The sequence below is a fragment of the Chiloscyllium plagiosum genome, unplaced genomic scaffold, assembly GCF_037043375.1.
Source record: "Chiloscyllium plagiosum isolate Xiang-an unplaced genomic scaffold, Cpla_swu_hap1 HiC_scaffold_25, whole genome shotgun sequence".
Taxonomy (NCBI): domain Eukaryota; kingdom Metazoa; phylum Chordata; class Chondrichthyes; order Orectolobiformes; family Hemiscylliidae; genus Chiloscyllium; species Chiloscyllium plagiosum.
The window spans coordinates 9876365-9894563 of NW_028270163.1; the positions used below are offsets into that span (position 1 = coordinate 9876365).

Genomic DNA, 18199 nt, shown 5'->3' on the forward strand with positions numbered 1-18199 from the left:
AGAATTGTACAAGGTTGATGTCATTCCAGAAAGGAATAGTAAAACTGGAATGTTCCAGAAAGGATTAGTAAAGCATCTCAGCTCAAGGCCAAGGAGGAATTAGCAGCAAACACTGGCGATGTCTTCAACACCCACCTCCCCATGAAAGATTTTAATTTTGAAAACAATAGCTTGGGTTGAACACTACATTAAAAAGTGGTAAGCAATTACCCATTGCCTGTTTATGAATGGCTTATTTTGAAACCAGGAGCTTGGGCACTTGGACATTATTTAGCTTTTCTCAAAGATGAGATAATGAAAAAAATATTGTTTTCAACGAAGGATGTTACTTCAAAAGGATACATTAGTCGTTGAGGGTTTTTTGTTGCTAATAAAATGTCTACTTCTCATTGATTCATGCCGTTCAACTCAAATGACATTTGAATATTGAAAGAGATTGTAATGAATGTACTGTGAAATCCTGACCAATTTATTAATGTGGTTAAAAGGAGATGTGCTTGACTTGGAGCTTTTATCGAAACAGAGCCACACAGAAATGAGATGGAAGTATTTCTTGGACAAAGTATATATTTGCTTAGATTCTCCTGAGTGCCTTACATCCATCATCTCAAGGGTCCTGCACTCCCCAAATTAAACAGCAACTCAACAGCATCCATTTTGATTCACAGACATTAAGAGTCACTGCCTTTATACAAATTGTTAGTTAAAACTTAATGGCCTCTTCTCCACAGAGGCTTGATTGGAGGCAGGGAAGCAATGTTATTGGAAAGAGGCAGTCCAGGCTGTCTCCCTCCAGTTAGATTAGATTAGATTCCCCACAGTATGGAAACAGGCCCTTCGGCCCAACCAGTCCATACCGACCCTCCGAGGCCCTAGTTTGCAGACAATCTTTTCACTGAGGCCCTGAAATGGCCCCAGAGAGGCTGCTTGGCAAATCCTGTCAAGTCGACCTCTGGCGTCTGAGGTTGGGGTGCAGACTATTTTTCAAAGCTACTCTGAGTCCAACAGAGTGACCTGAAACAGGAAGACAAATCCCAGCCTTCCTGCCCACTGACCAGCACCTCCCTCCCTGAGAACACCAACCCCATCTCCCTTACCCAAGCCTGGGCAATTGTTGTTGGCCTTCTGGGGATGTCCCTGTACAATAGCACCCACTGCTGCCGATGGTGCTGCTGACGTCTGCCTGAGGCCCTGATCTACTCAGTGAGAAACCCAACACTGTCCAGTTAAGTGCCTGATTACCTCAGAATAACATCGCGATTCCGATTGGAAAGGTGACACAAGCTCCCACTAGTTCTCCAACCAGACTTCAGGACCCACATTGCTCCTACTGCTTTCCATTCACTGTGAGTCAGTGGAGCCCATTTCCACCTCTGGATCTCAAGGCCAAGATTTGGGCTGACACTATGGGAGTGCTAAGGGAGTGCTGCGTGTCAGAAATGCTGCCTTGATGTTGACAGTTAGAAGGAGGTTCAGTCTGCTTTCTCTGATGAGTGGGAAAGATTGCATGGTGCCATTTTGTGGAGGGGTTTGTGGCCTGACTAATACCAATACCAAACAAGGTTAGTCAGTTTGATCAAGCTGCTGTTCATGGAATCTTGCTGTGCATGAAATGACAACAGTGGCCCCTGTATTACAACATTGATTGCAAAGGGTGCTATCGAAATGTTTGGGGCAATGAGAAGGGGAGACAGGAAGGCTCACTTCCCTCACAGTGCTGCCATCCTTTGAAAGCGTTGTCTTGAAAACAGAATCCCCCTAAAACAGAGCTCAAAATCCAAAGCTCCACAGCAGAACAAACATGACCAAGAGTCAGGCTGTGATCTCATCCAATCGCACAGTGCATTGAGGACATGGACGTCCGTCTATCTGGGTGTGAAACTTATGGTTACATCAGTCGTAAGGACTTGTTACTCTATCTATAAAAACAATTGCTGCCAGTAATTCAAAATGGAATTGGTTCAATTATATGACGATAGAAACCATTAAGGACCTAAAAAAAATATAAAAATAGAAGAAACATATTTGACTGACGAAGCCAAAGAGCCATGTGAGGCCTCCTCTCATGGCTCAGCTGATATATGTGGACAGTCCTGTACACACTGCATCCTATTCTAGATTCAGCCTCTAGTCTGTGTCTGTCAGGGAGGGCAACTGATACAGTTAGCACAGTTGACTATTTTGATTTGAAATAAGACAAATCAGCCAAGAGTCCTGACACAACAATAACTTCCTTTTATATATAGTGCTTTTAAGTCAGTAGAAAAGAATCATAAAATTCTACAGGAGGCCATTTTGACCCAGCATGTCTATACCATCTCCTGAAACTGCCATCCAGCACATTCCAATCTCCAGCCCTATCTCCATAGCCCTGGAGATTCATCCCTTTCAAATATATATCCAGCTCGCTTTTGAAGCCTATTATTGAATCCACCTCTACCACTCTCCCAGGCAGCGCGTTCCTAATCCTAACAAATTCTCTGACTAAAGAAGTTTCCCCTCATCTCACTCCTAGCTCGCTTGCTGACAATCATGAAATTGTGAGATATCAAGTAGTAGAAACAGAATATCGTTGTTTACCCTGTCAAAATTGTTTATATTTTTGAAACCTGAATTAAGTCACCTCTTAATCTTCTCTGCTTCAAGAAGAATAAGCTCAATCTGTCTAACCTTTCCGTGAATCTAAAATCTGTCATTCCTGGTGTCATTCTAGTGAATCTCCTAAGCACCCTCTCCAGAGCTTTAACATCCTTCCTCAAATAAATTGCCCAGAATTGAACCCATACTCCAAATATGGTTTTACCAATCATTTGTAGAGGTGTAGCATTGCTTCCTTGCTTTTATGCTCTATGTCTCTAATTATAAACCCAAGGATCCTATAAGACTTCTTAACAACTGTTTCGACTTGCTTGGCCACCCTCAGAGAATCATGCACACGAACCCCAAGGTCCCTCTGCTCCCGTACTTCCCTCAAACTTTGTACCATTGAGCCTGTATTGTCTCTCCATGTTTTTATCTTCCAAAATGCATTACCTCATATTTCTGTGCATTGCAACGTCTGCCATTTGGCCAACTTGTCAATGTCCCTCTGAAGTTGTTCAGCATCATCCTCACAATTCACTATCCTTCCTAGCTTAGGATCATTTTCAATTTTCGGGATTTTGCCTTAACACCAACCTCCAAATTGTTTATATAAATCAGAAAAGGCAAGGTTCCCAACACCAATCCCTGAGGAACACTACTTTCAATTTGTCTCCAAGCTGAGAAATTTCCGAATATTTCCAATGGAATAATGACACGTGGCAACAGGATAGAATGACAAAACATATATTTTTATCTTTCAAACCAGTGCTAAGTGCCGACAGTCTCCATGGAAACCCAATATTCTGTGCTTGAAAGCACATCAGAAATAGTTGAGAGCTTCTCCTGATTAGGATTGGCCAGGAGTGTATTGATGATGTATATTGTACACCTGAGCAAAGGTTTAAGTCAATCATTATCTCACCCCAGGTAGAAATCACCAAATAACTGTATACATGAGGTGAATCCTACAGAGTTACTCTGTCCACAACTATTGAGGAGCATAACAGTGTTTATCCCACCACCATTAGATCAGCAGGGAACCTCTGTTACTGTTTACAACAGAGAACCCACCATGGAAATGCAAATACCTTTGACACTGCTTCTCTTTTATAGCTGTTGGGTGAAAGGTCACGGCACATCCCTGAGTTTGTATTTTTGGCTAAGTATCAAATACGGCAAGGGCCAGTTCGCATCTTGGGTTGAGTCTGACGGCAACGCAGTGAGGTCTCAGTGTACTGTCTCACATGTATCATTGTAATGGGCTTGCAGAGATCAAACTACAACCATAGAGAACACTTTACTGTATTCTCCAGCATGTTGTAACAAATTAAATAACAAAACACAATTTTGATACACATCCACACATATAATTTAGAGACAAATGGGATTATTTTAGTTTGGTAAACTTGGTCAGCATGGATAAGATGGAAAATTATAGGCCAATCAGCTTAACCTCGGTTGTTGGTAAAATTCTAGAATCCATCATTAAGGATGAGGTGTCTAAATTCTTGGAAGAGCAGAGTCTGATTAGAACAAGTCAACATGGATTTAGTAAAGGGAGGTCATGCCTGACAAACCTGTTGGAATTTTTTGAAGAGGTAACAAGTAGGTTAGACCAGGGAAACCCAGTGGATGTGGTCTATCTAGACTTTCAAAAGGCCTTTGATAAGGTGCCACACGGGAGGCTGCTGAGCAAGGTGAGGGCCCATGGTGTTCGAGGTGAGCTGCTGGGATGGATTGAGGATTGGCTGTCTAACAGAAGGCAGAGAGTTGGGATAAAAGGTTCTTTTTCAGAATGGCAGCCGGTGACGAGCGGTGTCCCGCAGGGTTCGGTGCTGGGGCCACAGCTGTTCGCATTATATATTAACGATTTGGATGAGGGAACCGGGGGCATTCTAGCGAAGTTTGCCGATGATACGAAGTTAGGTGGACAGGCAGGTAGTACTGAGGAAGTGGGGAGGCTGCAGAAGGATCTTGACAGGTTGGGAGAGTGGTCCAGGAAATGGCTGATGGAATTTAACGTGAGCAAGTGCGAGGTCTTGCACTTTGGCAAAAAGAATAAAAGCATAGACTACTTTCTAAATGGTGAGAAAATTAATAAAGCCAAAGCACAAAGGGATCTGGGAGTGCTAGTCCAGGATTCTCTAAAGGTAAACATGCAGGTTGAGTCCGTGATTAAGAAAGCGAATGCAATGTTGTCTCTTATCTCAAGAGGGTTGGAATATAAAAGCAGAGATGTACTACTAAGACTTTATAAAGCTCTGGTTAGGCCCCATTTGGAGTACTGTGTCCAGTTTTGGTCCCCACACCTCAGGAAGGACATACTGGCACTGGAACGTGTCCAGCGGAGATTCACACGGATGATCCCTGGAATGACAGGTCTAACATATGAGGAACGGCTGAGGATACTGGGATTGTATTCGTTGGAATTTAGAAGATTAAGGGGAGACTTAATAGAGACGTACAAAATAATACATGGCTTGGAAAAGGTGGATGCTAGGAAATTGTTTCAGTTAAACGAGGAGACTAGGACCCGTGGACACAGCCTTAGAATTAGAGGGGGTCATTTCAGAACAGAAATGCGGAGGCATTTCTTCAGCCAGAGAGTGGTGGGCCTGTGGAATTCATTGCCACGGAGTGCAGTGGAAGCCGGGACGCTAAATGTCTTCAAGGCCGAGATTGATAGATTCTTGTTGTCTCGAGGAATTAAGGGCTACGGGGAGAACGCTGGTAAGTGGAGCTGAAATGCGCATCAGCCATGATTGAATGGCGGAGTGGACTTGATGGGCCGAATGGCCTTACTTCCACTCCTATGTCTTATGGTCTTATGGTCTTATGGAGTTGGACCGAAGGGTCTGTTTCCATGCTACATGACTCTATGAGTCTATTAAATCTGTTTTTTCTCAAACGCTGCCAGACCTGCTGAGTTACTCCAGCATGTTCTGGAATTGTTGCTTTTTTACCCATATAGTTTTGAAATAGCAGACAGTTTAGAGGCCACACAACATTTATTGTCCACATCAACCTAACTCTGGTCTTAGACCATAAAACATAGGAACAGAAATTAGTCAAGTTTGTTCCACCATCAATCATGGCTGATAAGTTTCTCATCTCCATTTGACCACTCTCTCCCCACAACCCTTGATCCCTTTGACCATCAAAACCTTACCTATCTCTGTCTTAATTACACTCAATGACCTGGCCTCGACAGCCTTCTGTGGTAATGAATTCCATAGGTTCAGCATGTTTGATTAGATTCCCTACAGTGTGGAAACAGGCTCTTTAGCCCAACCAGTCCACACTGACCCTCCGAAGAGCAACCCACCCAGACCCATTTCCCCTCTGACTAATGCACCTAACACTATGGGGCAATTTTAGCATGGCCAATTCACCTGACTTGCACATCTTTGGACTGTGGGAGGAAACCCACACAGACACGGGGAGAATGTGCAAACTCCACACAGACAGTTGCCCGAGGCTGGAATCGAACCTGGGAGCCCTGGTGCTGTGAGGCAGCAGTGCTAACCACTGGGCCACCGTTCGCCCTTATCTGAAGTTTCTCCTTATCTCCATCCTAAAAGGTCTTCCCTTTACTTTAAGGCTGTGCCCTTGTGGCCTAGTCTCTCCTACCAATGGAAACATCTTCCCAATATCCACTCTGTCCAGACCATTCAGTATTCCGTAAGTTTCAATTAGATCCCCCCTCATCCTTCTAAACTCCATCGAGTATAGACCCAGATCCTCAAATGTTAAGCTTTTCATTCCTGGGACCATTCTCATGAACCTCCTCTGAACACACTGCAGGGCCAATACATCCTTCCTGAGATATAGCACCCAAAACTACACACAATACTCCAAATGTGGTCTGACCAAAGCCGAATAGAGTCTCTTCTGCTTTTATATTCAAGTCCTTTCAAAATAAATGGCATCATTGCATTTCCCTTCCTAACTACTGACTCAACCTGCAAGTTTACCTTGAGAGAATCCGAGACTAGAACTCCCAAGTCTCTTTGTACTTCAGACTTATGAAGTTTCTCCCCATTTGGAAAATAGTCCATGCCTCTATTTTTCCTACCAGAGTGCATGACCTTACACTTTCCCACGTTGTACTCCATCTGCCACTTCTTTGCCCCCTCTCTTAACCTGTCTTTAAGGAAAATACTCTGGCCTGTAAAACAGGGTCAACCACCTGTATTTGTACGCTCTGAAAATATTCAACTTTCGTTCATCAAAATATTGAAGCAGAGGGTATATTATGTCAAATCCTCCTCAAAAGACTTCTGAAAAGTAACTCAAACTCGAACTTTTCAACTGTTGAGCGAGACCATTAACCATCCTCACAAAGGAATTCCAGCTTGCCAGTTCCAGTCTGGGACTTTTGAACTCTAACTTAAAAGTAAGGACGTTGTTAAACAGGTATCGTTAGTGACTGGACCGTATAGGGTTTGAGTTGCCTGATTGGTGCTGCTAACCTGTTAAACCTGGTCCAATCAGGCAGTCATGGCTGACACGTATAAACAGGAGTGTCAGAGATTCTGTTTACTCTAGGAGCCAGCTCTGAGCTCGCTGAGTCAGTGCCATATACAATGAACGTGTAAATGAAGGGTGACTTGGTGATGGGATACCAGCCTTTGTGGAGTTATTTCAGTAACCTGTGGTTGCTTTGCATTTGTTACCAATAGAATAACCTCTTCATCTTTTATTATTCTATATCCCCATACATGTGTGTTAACATTCCTGACTTGCAAAGTATTCCCTGGCACCTAAGAGTTTTTGAAATAAACACTACCTTTGGTTTAACTTGATCACAGTGTTGTTTTAATCCTTATAAAGTCAGAGTCCATCAACGGAGTCAGGGGAATGTACCCTCACTGTTTACAAATACTAAATATCTATCCGTTTGTGGACTGCTGGTAAAAGTAGGGAGCAGCGTTTGGTTTAAACCTCATGATCTGTCTGTACAAATGTCTTCAATGAGACATACCAACAGATTCAAGAACAGCTTCTTCCCCACTGTTATCAGTTTTTTGAATGGACCTTTCATATATTAGAGTTGATCATTCTCTGCACCTTTCTGTATCTGTAACACTATATTCTGCATTTTGTTCTATTACCCGGATGTATTTGTGTAAGCTATGATTTGCCTGGACAGCATGAAAACAATACTTTTCACAGTATCTCAGTAATTGTGATATTAATAAATCAAATCAAACCCTGCAGTACATTTGCAAAACAGATGCATCCTACTCAAAACAATTAGCCTAGACTGCATCTGGAGAATTGCTTGGGAGTTCCTGCATTGGATTCCCAATGTCAGGAAAACTGTTCTCAATTAAGTTGGGGTCAGAAAGGACCTGACACAGGAAACAGCCCACCGGCAGCAGAATGTCAATCAGAGCCATCAATGAGAGCAATTATTACAGAGTTACTCTCAAAGTTAGTGGTGACTCTGAGATTAAATGAGAGTTGAATGGTGCTCTCAGGCCCCCCAAAACCACCCAGCAAGGTGTGCTTACAACCCAATAGAAGGGTCTCAAAGGCCAACACCCAGCATCTAATTAAGGGAGCTAGAATTGAGAATTCCCCACCTCACTCTTGCCTCAGATCTCATTGTCCCCAATCTCTGGTAAACCACTTTTCATGACCCCCATCCCGCCCCATTCCCCAATGACTGAGAAGCAGCATTAATCCTCAGGCTGGGCTTTGGAGCATTACCAACACCAGCTATCACTCCTCTGGCTCTTCCAGTATGGAGAGCCTCCAGCCTCTGATTGGCTAGCAGCTTCCAGAGGGCAGGATTTCTGAACCAGCAGGGTTGCGTTCTGTAGAAGACCCAGCGCTGGCTAAAAAGGCATTACATTCTTTCGCTCCCCCTTCCCCTACCAAAGTAACACAGATCTCCCAGTAATTCTCCAACATTAACGCCCAGCCCATGAGGTAGTGTTAACTATTTGAGGTGCCATCGCTTAGAAAAGAGGTTAAAGCAAGGAAGCCCTGTCTTTCCTCTTATGTGGTTCAAGCAAAAGAACTCTCACCAATGTCCTGGACAATATTTGTTCCTCTTTCATCAGAAATACAATTTATGTTCCCTTTAACACAGTGCTCTTTGTTGGAGCTTGCTTAGTGCAAATTGAATATTGTTTCTTACAATACAGCAGTGACTGTACTTCAAAGGAACTTTATTAGCTGTGAAACACTTTGGAACTGGCTGGGTTTGTAGAAGGTGCCACATAAGTTAAACTTCCTTTACTTCCTCCCTGGTGGTCACCGATAAAGTGCTGTATGTTATTCTTTCTCGCAGTAAGTGAAACAAACATGTTGATTCCAGCTTAAAATCACTTCCTGAGTTAGGAACCCTTTGAGGTACCTTGAGCCTGTATCTATGGTGCTGCCACTTCCATCCTCAATAGGGTTGCCAATGCTCCAGGGCTGGTCTGGATAGCACAGTGAACAAAAGTGAGAGAATAATCATAGGGGAGTTACTACATCTTTGAACACTTTCATTAATCAGTCATAAAAATATTGGAATGAGCAAACAAAATCTGTTTGACTAGCAGTTCAGTTTAATCAAAAGACAAAGATTCCATTCACGTTTCACTATGGAGTGCACCCAGGAGTGGGGGGGAAGAAATAAATTGTGATTAGTGGTTGATGTTAAAATCTTTCGAACCAGAACTGGCATCTCCAACCATAGAGGAGACCTCTTAAGCATCGCTTTGCTAGTTCCAATGAAGGTTCCCATTCAGAACATTAACCTTGTCTCTATTTCAGGTGCAAATGTGTCTGTTGTAAATATGTGGCCATGGTTCTGATTTATTGAATTTGAGCAGTTTTTTATTGTCGCTCCCTTTCTTCCCTCTTTATCTCCCCTGCAGTAAAGAGGCCAACATGAATGTGAAAGATGCTGCTATTGCAGAAGTGTTGGGAAATGCGTGGTGTGAAAAGTGAATGGTGGTCCACACCCATCACCTTGTCGATTATTGTGAATGGCCCACAGTGGTTATCTTTCTGTTTTTTTCCAGCATGTTAGAGTATTCACTGGACCTACAGAATGTCAGTCTATCAGCTGTCCGTACTGTGAGGGTACTGCGACCGCTTCGAGCCATTAACAGAGTTCCCAGTAAGTACAGCTATCCCTCAACAATACCGAACCAATTTTCATCTGATCCAGTTAATTTTTTTGGGTAACTGATGTGACTGCAAGAAAGAGCTGGATGTGGCGTTTTGAGAGGAATTGAACAAATATTGTGCTTATCTTCACAATTGAAAAATAATAGGTTGCCTGGGCCTAATGCTCAGGATGGAGGAAGGTAATGGCCAAATAATCCAGGCACCTAGGCAACAAGGGCAAACCTTAGAGACAAGAGTTTGAATTCCACCAAGGCAGCTATTAGATATGAACTTTGTTAATAAATCTGAATTTTTTAAAAAACTAGCCTCAATAATGACTTACCTTCAATTATTGTTTAAAAGTCCATCTGGTTCACTAATGTCCATTAGGATTTTTTACCTAATCTGGTTTATATGTGACTCCATGTCCACAGCTAACATTCCTGACCTCATAGCAAATATGTATTCCCGTTAGGCATAAGCCAACCATAATTAACCAGCAAGTTAAAGATAGCCTCAAATTGAAATAAAAAGACACAAAGTGTAGCAATGATCGGTGGTAAGTTAGAAGAATGGGAAAGTTTTTAAAAACCAACAAAAGATTACCAAAAAATAAGAAAGATGGAGAAAATAAACTTTGAGAATACGTCTGCAAGTAATATCAAGATGGACAACAAGAGCTTCTTGAAATAGATAAAAAGGAAGAGAGAATCCAAAGTAAACAAAAGATCACTTACAGAATGAGGCAGAGGAAATAATAATTGGGAAACAGAGGAATTGAATAAATGTTTTACATCAGTCTTCATGGTGGAAGGCATTAATAGAATGCAAAATTACTAAGTAATCAGGGGGAGAAAAGAAATACAATCGTGGGATGCCTACAGTACATGAAGAGGCAAGTGGGCCCATCAGGTCTGCACTGACGCTCTGAAGAGTATTCCACTCTATCCCTGTAACCCCGCATTTTCATGACTAATCCACTTAATCTGTACATCCCTGGACACAATGGGCATTTTTTTTAGTATGGCCAATTCACCTAAACTGCACATCTTTGGAGTGTGGGAAGTAACCAGAGCAGCGGCACGGTGGCACAGTGGTTAGCACTGCTGCCTCACAGTGCCAGAGACCCGGGTTCAATTCCCGCCTCAGGCGACTGACTGTGTGGAGTTTGCACATTCTCCCCGTGTCTGCGTGGGTTTCCTCCGGGTGCTCCGGTTTCCTCCCACAGCCCAAAGATGTGCAGGTCAGGTGAATTGGCCATGCTAAGTTGCCCCTTGTGTTAGGTAAGGGGTAAATGTAGGGGTATGGATGAGTTGCGGGTCGGTGTGGACTTGTTGGGCCGAAGGGGCTGTTTCCACACTGTAATGTAATCTAATCTAATCTATCTGGAGGAAATCCACACAGACACAGGGAGAACATGCAAACCTCATACAAGTCACACCCAATGCTAGAATCAACCTAGGTACCTAGCACTGTGAGGCAGCATTGCTAACCAATGAGCCTCTGTGCTGCCTTTATAAAATAACTACCACCAGAGAGATGAGATAGATTTTTAATCAGTAAGGGAATCAAGGGTTATGGCGAAAAGGCAGGAAAGAGGAGCCAAGGATTCAGCTACGATCTTGGTGAATGACAGAGCAGAATCGATAGGATGAATGGCCTTTGTCTGCTCCTATGGCCTTATGGAAATGACATCATTGGCTGCAGAAGGCTTTCCTGACAATGTGAAAGGCGCTACAATGGGGAATGTAAATTTTTCTTTCCTTCAAAGCAATGAAACCCAAACATTGGGAGTATGGAAACAGATCAGCCCTCACTCCAACCTTCTTGAGGGAATAAAAAAAGGTGGAATATACAACAGAAATCTGATCCATTACTATTGATTTGAACCTTGCACCATACTCACACACGCGCACACACACAAACGCACACTCACACGCACAAACTCACATTCACACACACACTCACACACACTCGCACACATGCACACACACGCACACTGACACTCACACACATTCACGCACACTCATGCACATACTCTCACACACGCACACACATGCACACTCACACACACACACACTTCACACCACTCCCTCTCATGATGCTAATGACCTGCCGTTCTCTGCTTCCTTTGGAACCATCAGCAGTCATGCTTTCATCTACCACATTCTGATACTCTAGAATTCATTCCCTAAACCTGACTGCCTCCCGCTCTCTCTCTTCATTTGAGACACTATTTCAGATCAAACTTTTTGGACATCTCTCCTAATATCTCTTTAGTTGGCTGCTTGTCGGACTCTGTTTGTTGTTAAAGGTACAATATAAATGTAAGCTGTTGTTTGCTCGTCTACCTTTCCTGTGTTTCTCTCCCTTACTTTCCGTGATGACATAGCCCTCAGTCTCGGCCCAATGCACTAAACCATTTACCCCACCCTCAACAATCATTCTCTCCAATTAATTTCAGTAAACAGCAGTAACTCCACCATTTTATCACCCATCAGGCGGACCTTGAAGATGAATAGCTGAGCATTAGCTGTAATTCAGAGTGTCAGATTAAAAGCCAGTCTTTTTGGGCATTGTCATTAATAACAATTATTGTATCAGTAGAAGTTCTGTTGTACCAGCTATTCCAGGACCAGAAATTATCATCTTATCCAGTTTAATGACAATCTGATAGATGAGGAAAACCAAGCCTGCGGCTGTTTAATTGTTGCTATAATTAGGTAAATTAATTTTCGAATCAGCTAGCCATAGCTCATATCTGTGAAATATAATTTTGGTTGAATCGAGACATAAGAGGATGTGATAGGACAACTAATAATTGCATCCATCATTTTCATCAATATTAACAGTTGTCAGCACTGATTGTATCAGCAGCCATTAATTCTTCTCTTCCTCCCAAGTATTTTTGGATTGGACTAAATGAGTAATTTTGAAAGCAAGAGACAGACACAAATGCCAATTGGATCCAGATATGTTTAGTCATGGTTACTGAAGTGCTTTCTTCATCGTTGTCTGCTATTTGGAGCCAAACTTTTGTCCATTTCTTTTGGTGCAGAAGTGTTATTGTTTCAGATCTGAAATCTGGAATGTACAGTCACGGATGAGGGAAGGTGCTCAAGCGCATTCAGCTTTGTCTGGGGGCCTCTCTCCAGGGATAGGAAGGAATGAGAAGCATGAAAAGTGCAAAAAACAGTGACCTACATTTATATAGTGACTTCAACGCATTTTGACAATGAGCCACATATTGGGATAGGAGACCAAGAGCTAGATTTTGAGGAGTCTCAAATGAAGAGAAATCATAGAATCCCTACAGTGTGGAAGCACGCCATCCAGTCTGTCCCAAACCTCCAAAGAAGATCCCACCAAGATACCTACTATCCCTGTACTTCCCATGACTCACCCACCTAGCCTGGGCACTATGGGCAATTTAGAACAGCCAATCCACCTAACTTGCACATCTGTAAACTGTGGGAGGAAACCAGAGCACCCAGAGAAAACCTACACAGACAAGAGGAAAATGTGCAAACTCCACACTCCGCCCTAGGCTGGAATAGAACCCAGGTACCTGGCTTATGAGGCAACAATGTTAACCACTGAGCTCTCATGCCCCTCTCCCTGTGTTGAGAGAGAAGGAGAGAAGAAGGAAGAAGATGAAGAAAAGAAAGGACCTTTCTAAAGTAGACCTGCGTTTCTGAGAGGCAGATTCGGTTGGTTAAAGTGGTCTAAATCCATACACCAGGGCAGCAGTGGCTCCTTGGTCATGTCACTAGAGCACCAGTAAATCAGAGGCTGAGGTTAATATTCTGAGGTTGTGTCTTCAAATCCCACCCCGCAGCAGCTGGTGGGAATTAATTTCAGTTCGTAAATCTGGAATTGGCAGGTCTTCTCAGTGATGACCACAAAACTGCTGCTGATTGTTATAAAACCCTCTCTGGGTCTTTCCCCACCTGAAGGCAATCTGTCACCTTTATCTGGTCTGGCCTGCAGACAGCTCCAAACCCACAGTAAGGTGTTTGACTCCTGACTGCCTTCAGAAATGGCCTAAAGAAAGCAGTTATGGACAGACAACAGGTGATACCTGTATCCAGTGAAAGAATAACTTGAAAGTAAATTGCTATCCTAGAAACCATGTCACCTGCACATGGTGTAAGTTAACCCCATGGTTAACCCTAGTCTTGCCATACCAGGAAGGATTTGAGTTCACAGGCTCTGGATACTAGTCAGCTTTGAACGAGATGATACGAAACATCATTCCTCTGGTGCAAGGCTAAGAGGGGATTACACAAGCTGCCTTTCAACTGCCTCAGGCAGGGAAACTTTTAGCTTCCTGTCCTCACCAAGGGGCTTAGTATGACCATTCCCATGAGTGTTCATATAATGGAGAGAGATAAGAGTGGAAAGGCAAGGAAATGAATAAAGCAACACACGTGCTCAGAAAGATTGCAAGGTCCCTTCCGTTAGAGGTTACAGAGTTTACCATCCAAGGATGAGAAAAGGTTGCCTTAAGGCTAATGGTTCAGCCCTGAATCACTGGACTATCAATCCAGAGAGCAGAGGACCTAGATTCAAATCCTATTGTGGCAGAATTCAATAACAATCTGGAATTAAGACCTATCCACTGCCGATTGTTGGAGAGAAATCCATCTGGTTCACTAAAATCCTTTTAGGAAAGGAAACCTACCCGGACTGGCCAACATATGACTCCAGACCCACAGCAATGTGATTGACTCTTAATTGCTCTCTGGGCAATTAGGGATGGGCAATAAATGCCAGCATAGCCAGAGACGCCCACGTCCCATGAATGAATTTTAAAAATTGATAGATTTCCTAAACTGGCAACCAAATATCCATCGAACATGAAAAGAAAGACATTGCAGAATACCAAAGCAAATAAGGCAAACAGCCTCCCTTAATTTGCTCTTGAGTGTTTCTTAACCCGACCATGCGTGCCTGGCTGACCTTCCACCTGTCCAGAATAGGGGGCACTCTCACACTAATCATCATACTCTTGACTGTTGTGAACCAAGTCAGTGCAGATTGGAATTTGAAACTCTGCTTAGAGTGGACCAATCCATCACTGCATCAACACATTGGGCCAGCTCTGATTGATACTGGCAATGAGGATGAGAGATTGTTTGTACAAATGCAAGTTGTGAGATTCTCAATTCACAATGTGTCTTCACAACTCCCAAACATGCTGCATGGTTTTTTCCATTACTTATGTTGTAGGGCATTATTCACTTTTCGACAATGCGTTGGCCCATTAGGAAACCTAAAACTCCTTATTGTTGAAAAGAATAAGGCTCCTTCACATTATTTAGTTATTTGTTGGGGCTGAATGTTTGCAGGTTGGTTATAGTTGTGTGAAGCACTAAAGTCTAGATTTCTGCGTCACACTGTAAAGTGTCCCTACATGCTGTGCACTTTATTATTCATACATTGTCTCCAAATGGACCCTTTGGCTATTGAGTGCTCTTTCTAACCTTTGAAATATGAAGATATCCTATCAGCAATGATTTCATGCTAATTTTTCAGATGTTAAATATTTATAGATCATTCATTCTGTGACACTTTTCTATCTATTTTAATTTTTTTGACCTGATATTGTATAGACCACCAACGTCAAATACACTCTGCTTGGACATTGAATAAAAAAATTATGCTCAGCAACTCCTGGCAAAAGCCAGAATCGTGAGAATGAATAAGGTTTTCTATGGAACCTAATGAGATAAATGTTGAAAATCAATCAGCAGACACTATGCATAGCCTTGGAACTGCTTTCCATTCTAATAATGCTTCAGTTTCCTATACTCCCTTTATAAAATGTTAAGCCTTTTGGCGGGGGGGGGCTTCCAATTTTCTCTGCCTCCCACCCCTAAGCTATTTCTCTTGATATTTTAATGTAAAGGGGGATCAGAGAATTCCTGGCTGCCGCAGAAACACCAAGTTTCATTTTCAGAAGTGGGAAGGCCAAGAATAAGAGAACTTATAGAATCAAAAAGTGCAGAAGGAGACCGTTTTGCCCACCATCATGTGCGAGCCCTTTGAAAGAACTATCCAATTAGTTTTACTCACTTGCACTCTCTTTTCCAGATACATAGAGTCATAGGGTCATAGAGATGTACAGCATGGAAACAGACCCTTAGGTCCAACCCGTCCATGCCGACCAGATATCCCAACCCAATCTAGTCCCACCTGCCAGCACCCGGCCCATACCCCTCCAAACCCTTCCTATTCATATACCCATCCAAATGCCTCTTAAATGTTGCAATTGTACCAGCCTCCACCACTTCCTCTGGCAGCTCATTCCATACACGTACCACCTCAGTGTGAAAAAGTTGCCCTTTAGGTCTCTTTTATATCTTTCCCCTCTCACCCTAAACCTATGCCCTCTACTTCTGGACTCCCCTCAGCCCCAGCCTGTTCAGCCTCTCCCTATAGCTCAAATCCTCCAACCCTGGCAACATCCTCGTAAATCTTTTCTGAACCCTTTCAAGTTTCACAATATCTTTCCAATAGGAAGGAGATCAGAAATGCTCACAATATTCCAACAGTGGTCTAACCAATGGCCTGTACAGTCGCAACATGACCTCCCAACTCCTGTACTCAATACTCTGACCAATAAAAGAAAGCATACCAAACGCCTTCTTCACTATCCTATCTACCTGTGACTCCACTTTCAAGGAGCTATGAACCTGTACTCTAAGGTCTCTTTATTCAGCAACACTCCCTCGGACCTTACCATTAAGTGTATAAGTCCTGCTAAGATTTGCTTTCCCAAAAGGCAGCACCTCACATTTATCTGAATTAAACTCCATCTGTCATTTCTCAGCCCATTGGCTCATCTGGTCACGATCCTGTTGTAATCTGAGGTAACTCTCTTCGCTGTCCACTACACCTCCAATTTTGGTGTCACCTGCAAACTTATTAACTGTACCTTATGATTTCTCTTGAAAATGACAATTCAATTTGCTTCTACCATCCTTTCAAGTAAAGTGTTCCAGACCACGATAACTCCCTTATGGTTATTTTCCCAATTACCTGCAGCCTTTGTCGTCAAGTTACCAAATCCCTCACCAGTGCTTGCATTTTCTCTCTACGTATTCGACCAAAAAGCCTCAAAATTTTGAACACCTTTATTAAATAACCCCTTGGCCCCCTCTGCTCAAAAGAGAACATTTCCAGCTTGCCCAGTCTCTCCAAGCAACTGAAATCCCTTAATTCATGTGTCAATCTGGCAAATCTCCCCTACAGAGTTTCAAAATAGTGGACATTAAGGGGCAAAACAATCAAATGCCTTACTTGTGAGGTTTTCTGGGGAAAATTCTGAACTCTGTCATTAAAGCCTTAAATCCCAGTGTTTCTGTGCATAGCACAGTGTGCAGTTTTCACCAGAAGCACACAATGCAGGTATACACTCTACCTAAGACACTTAAAAGGTAGCAGGTTGTATTTGTCATGAGGGATTCCTCAACGGCATTAAATGTGTCTCAACTGTGTCCTCTGCACAGTCCTCCTTTCCTGGCTTAGGGCATGTTCAATTAGTCAGGGCATTTCCATTAAACCCTTCATTTTAATCTTTCAATTCAAACATCTATGGAAACTGCCGATATAAGAAACAAAAATGGGCATATGCTTTGAAGTCTGACAAAAAAAGTCACTATAAAGTGCAACAAAAAGAGAATATGTCAATAATTTGATCTTTTAAGAAATATTGATAGAAAGTATTAATTGATATTTATTGATATGTATCATCGAGAGATGGCAAAACAACATCTAATTGACAAAGGACAGATAGATGTATTTCAATAGGATGTAATAGGTATTAATGAATAACTGATGTATGATCTGCAGAAGGTATCTTTGCTGATTAGCCGACACAGCACAGTGTGGGTAGATTAACTCATTTGGAAATATATTTTTATTAAGAGATGATTGATGAAGCTGACAGATGATTAATACGTCGATATACTGAACAATTTGTCTTTCTGAGGCCTAATAGGCTGACAAATGGTTGACAGCTCCTATCAGGTTAATAAAGTCATTGGTCCTGCACAGCAGGAAGGCTAAGGACTGGTGCTATTTGATGTCTCTGCGTTTATTCTGCAGGTATGAGGATACTGGTGACACTGCTGCTGGACACTTTGCCTATGTTAGGCAACGTACTTCTCCTCTGTTTCTTTGTCTTCTTTATTTTTGGCATTGTCGGGGTCCAGCTGTGGGCAGGATTGCTGCGAAACAGGTGCTTTCTCGAAGAGAACTTTACAATGTGAGTATGTCTCATCTCAAAACGTGGACGACACAGTTACCAATGTAAAAGGAATGACCATTATCCAAGTCAATGTGTCTATCACCCACCCAATCTAAAATCTGATGCTCGCACTTATGTTACTGTGGGAAGGGAGAATGCCAACTCATGTACTTAATGCTGGGTGGACCGGGGCCAACTCTACCAGCACCAATGCTCATTTCCCTGCTCTGTGAGGTTGCTCATGGCAACCAC

The 18199-nt window shown here is 42.7% G+C and overlaps 1 protein-coding gene across 8 annotated transcripts in view; it reads left to right on the forward strand.

Annotated features, from left to right (window-relative positions):
• cacna1g (calcium voltage-gated channel subunit alpha1 G) overlaps positions 1-18199 on the forward strand; it is a 611364-nt gene that overhangs the window by 336319 nt on the left and 256846 nt on the right. For all 8 annotated transcript variants that reach the window (XM_088000446.1, XM_088000447.1, XM_043714394.2 and 5 more), the window contains exons 4-5: positions 9606-9703; positions 17806-17965. In XM_088000446.1, coding sequence (XP_087856572.1) covers positions 9606-9703; positions 17806-17965 — 258 coding nt within the window. The remainder of the gene's footprint in view (positions 1-9605; positions 9704-17805; positions 17966-18199) is intronic.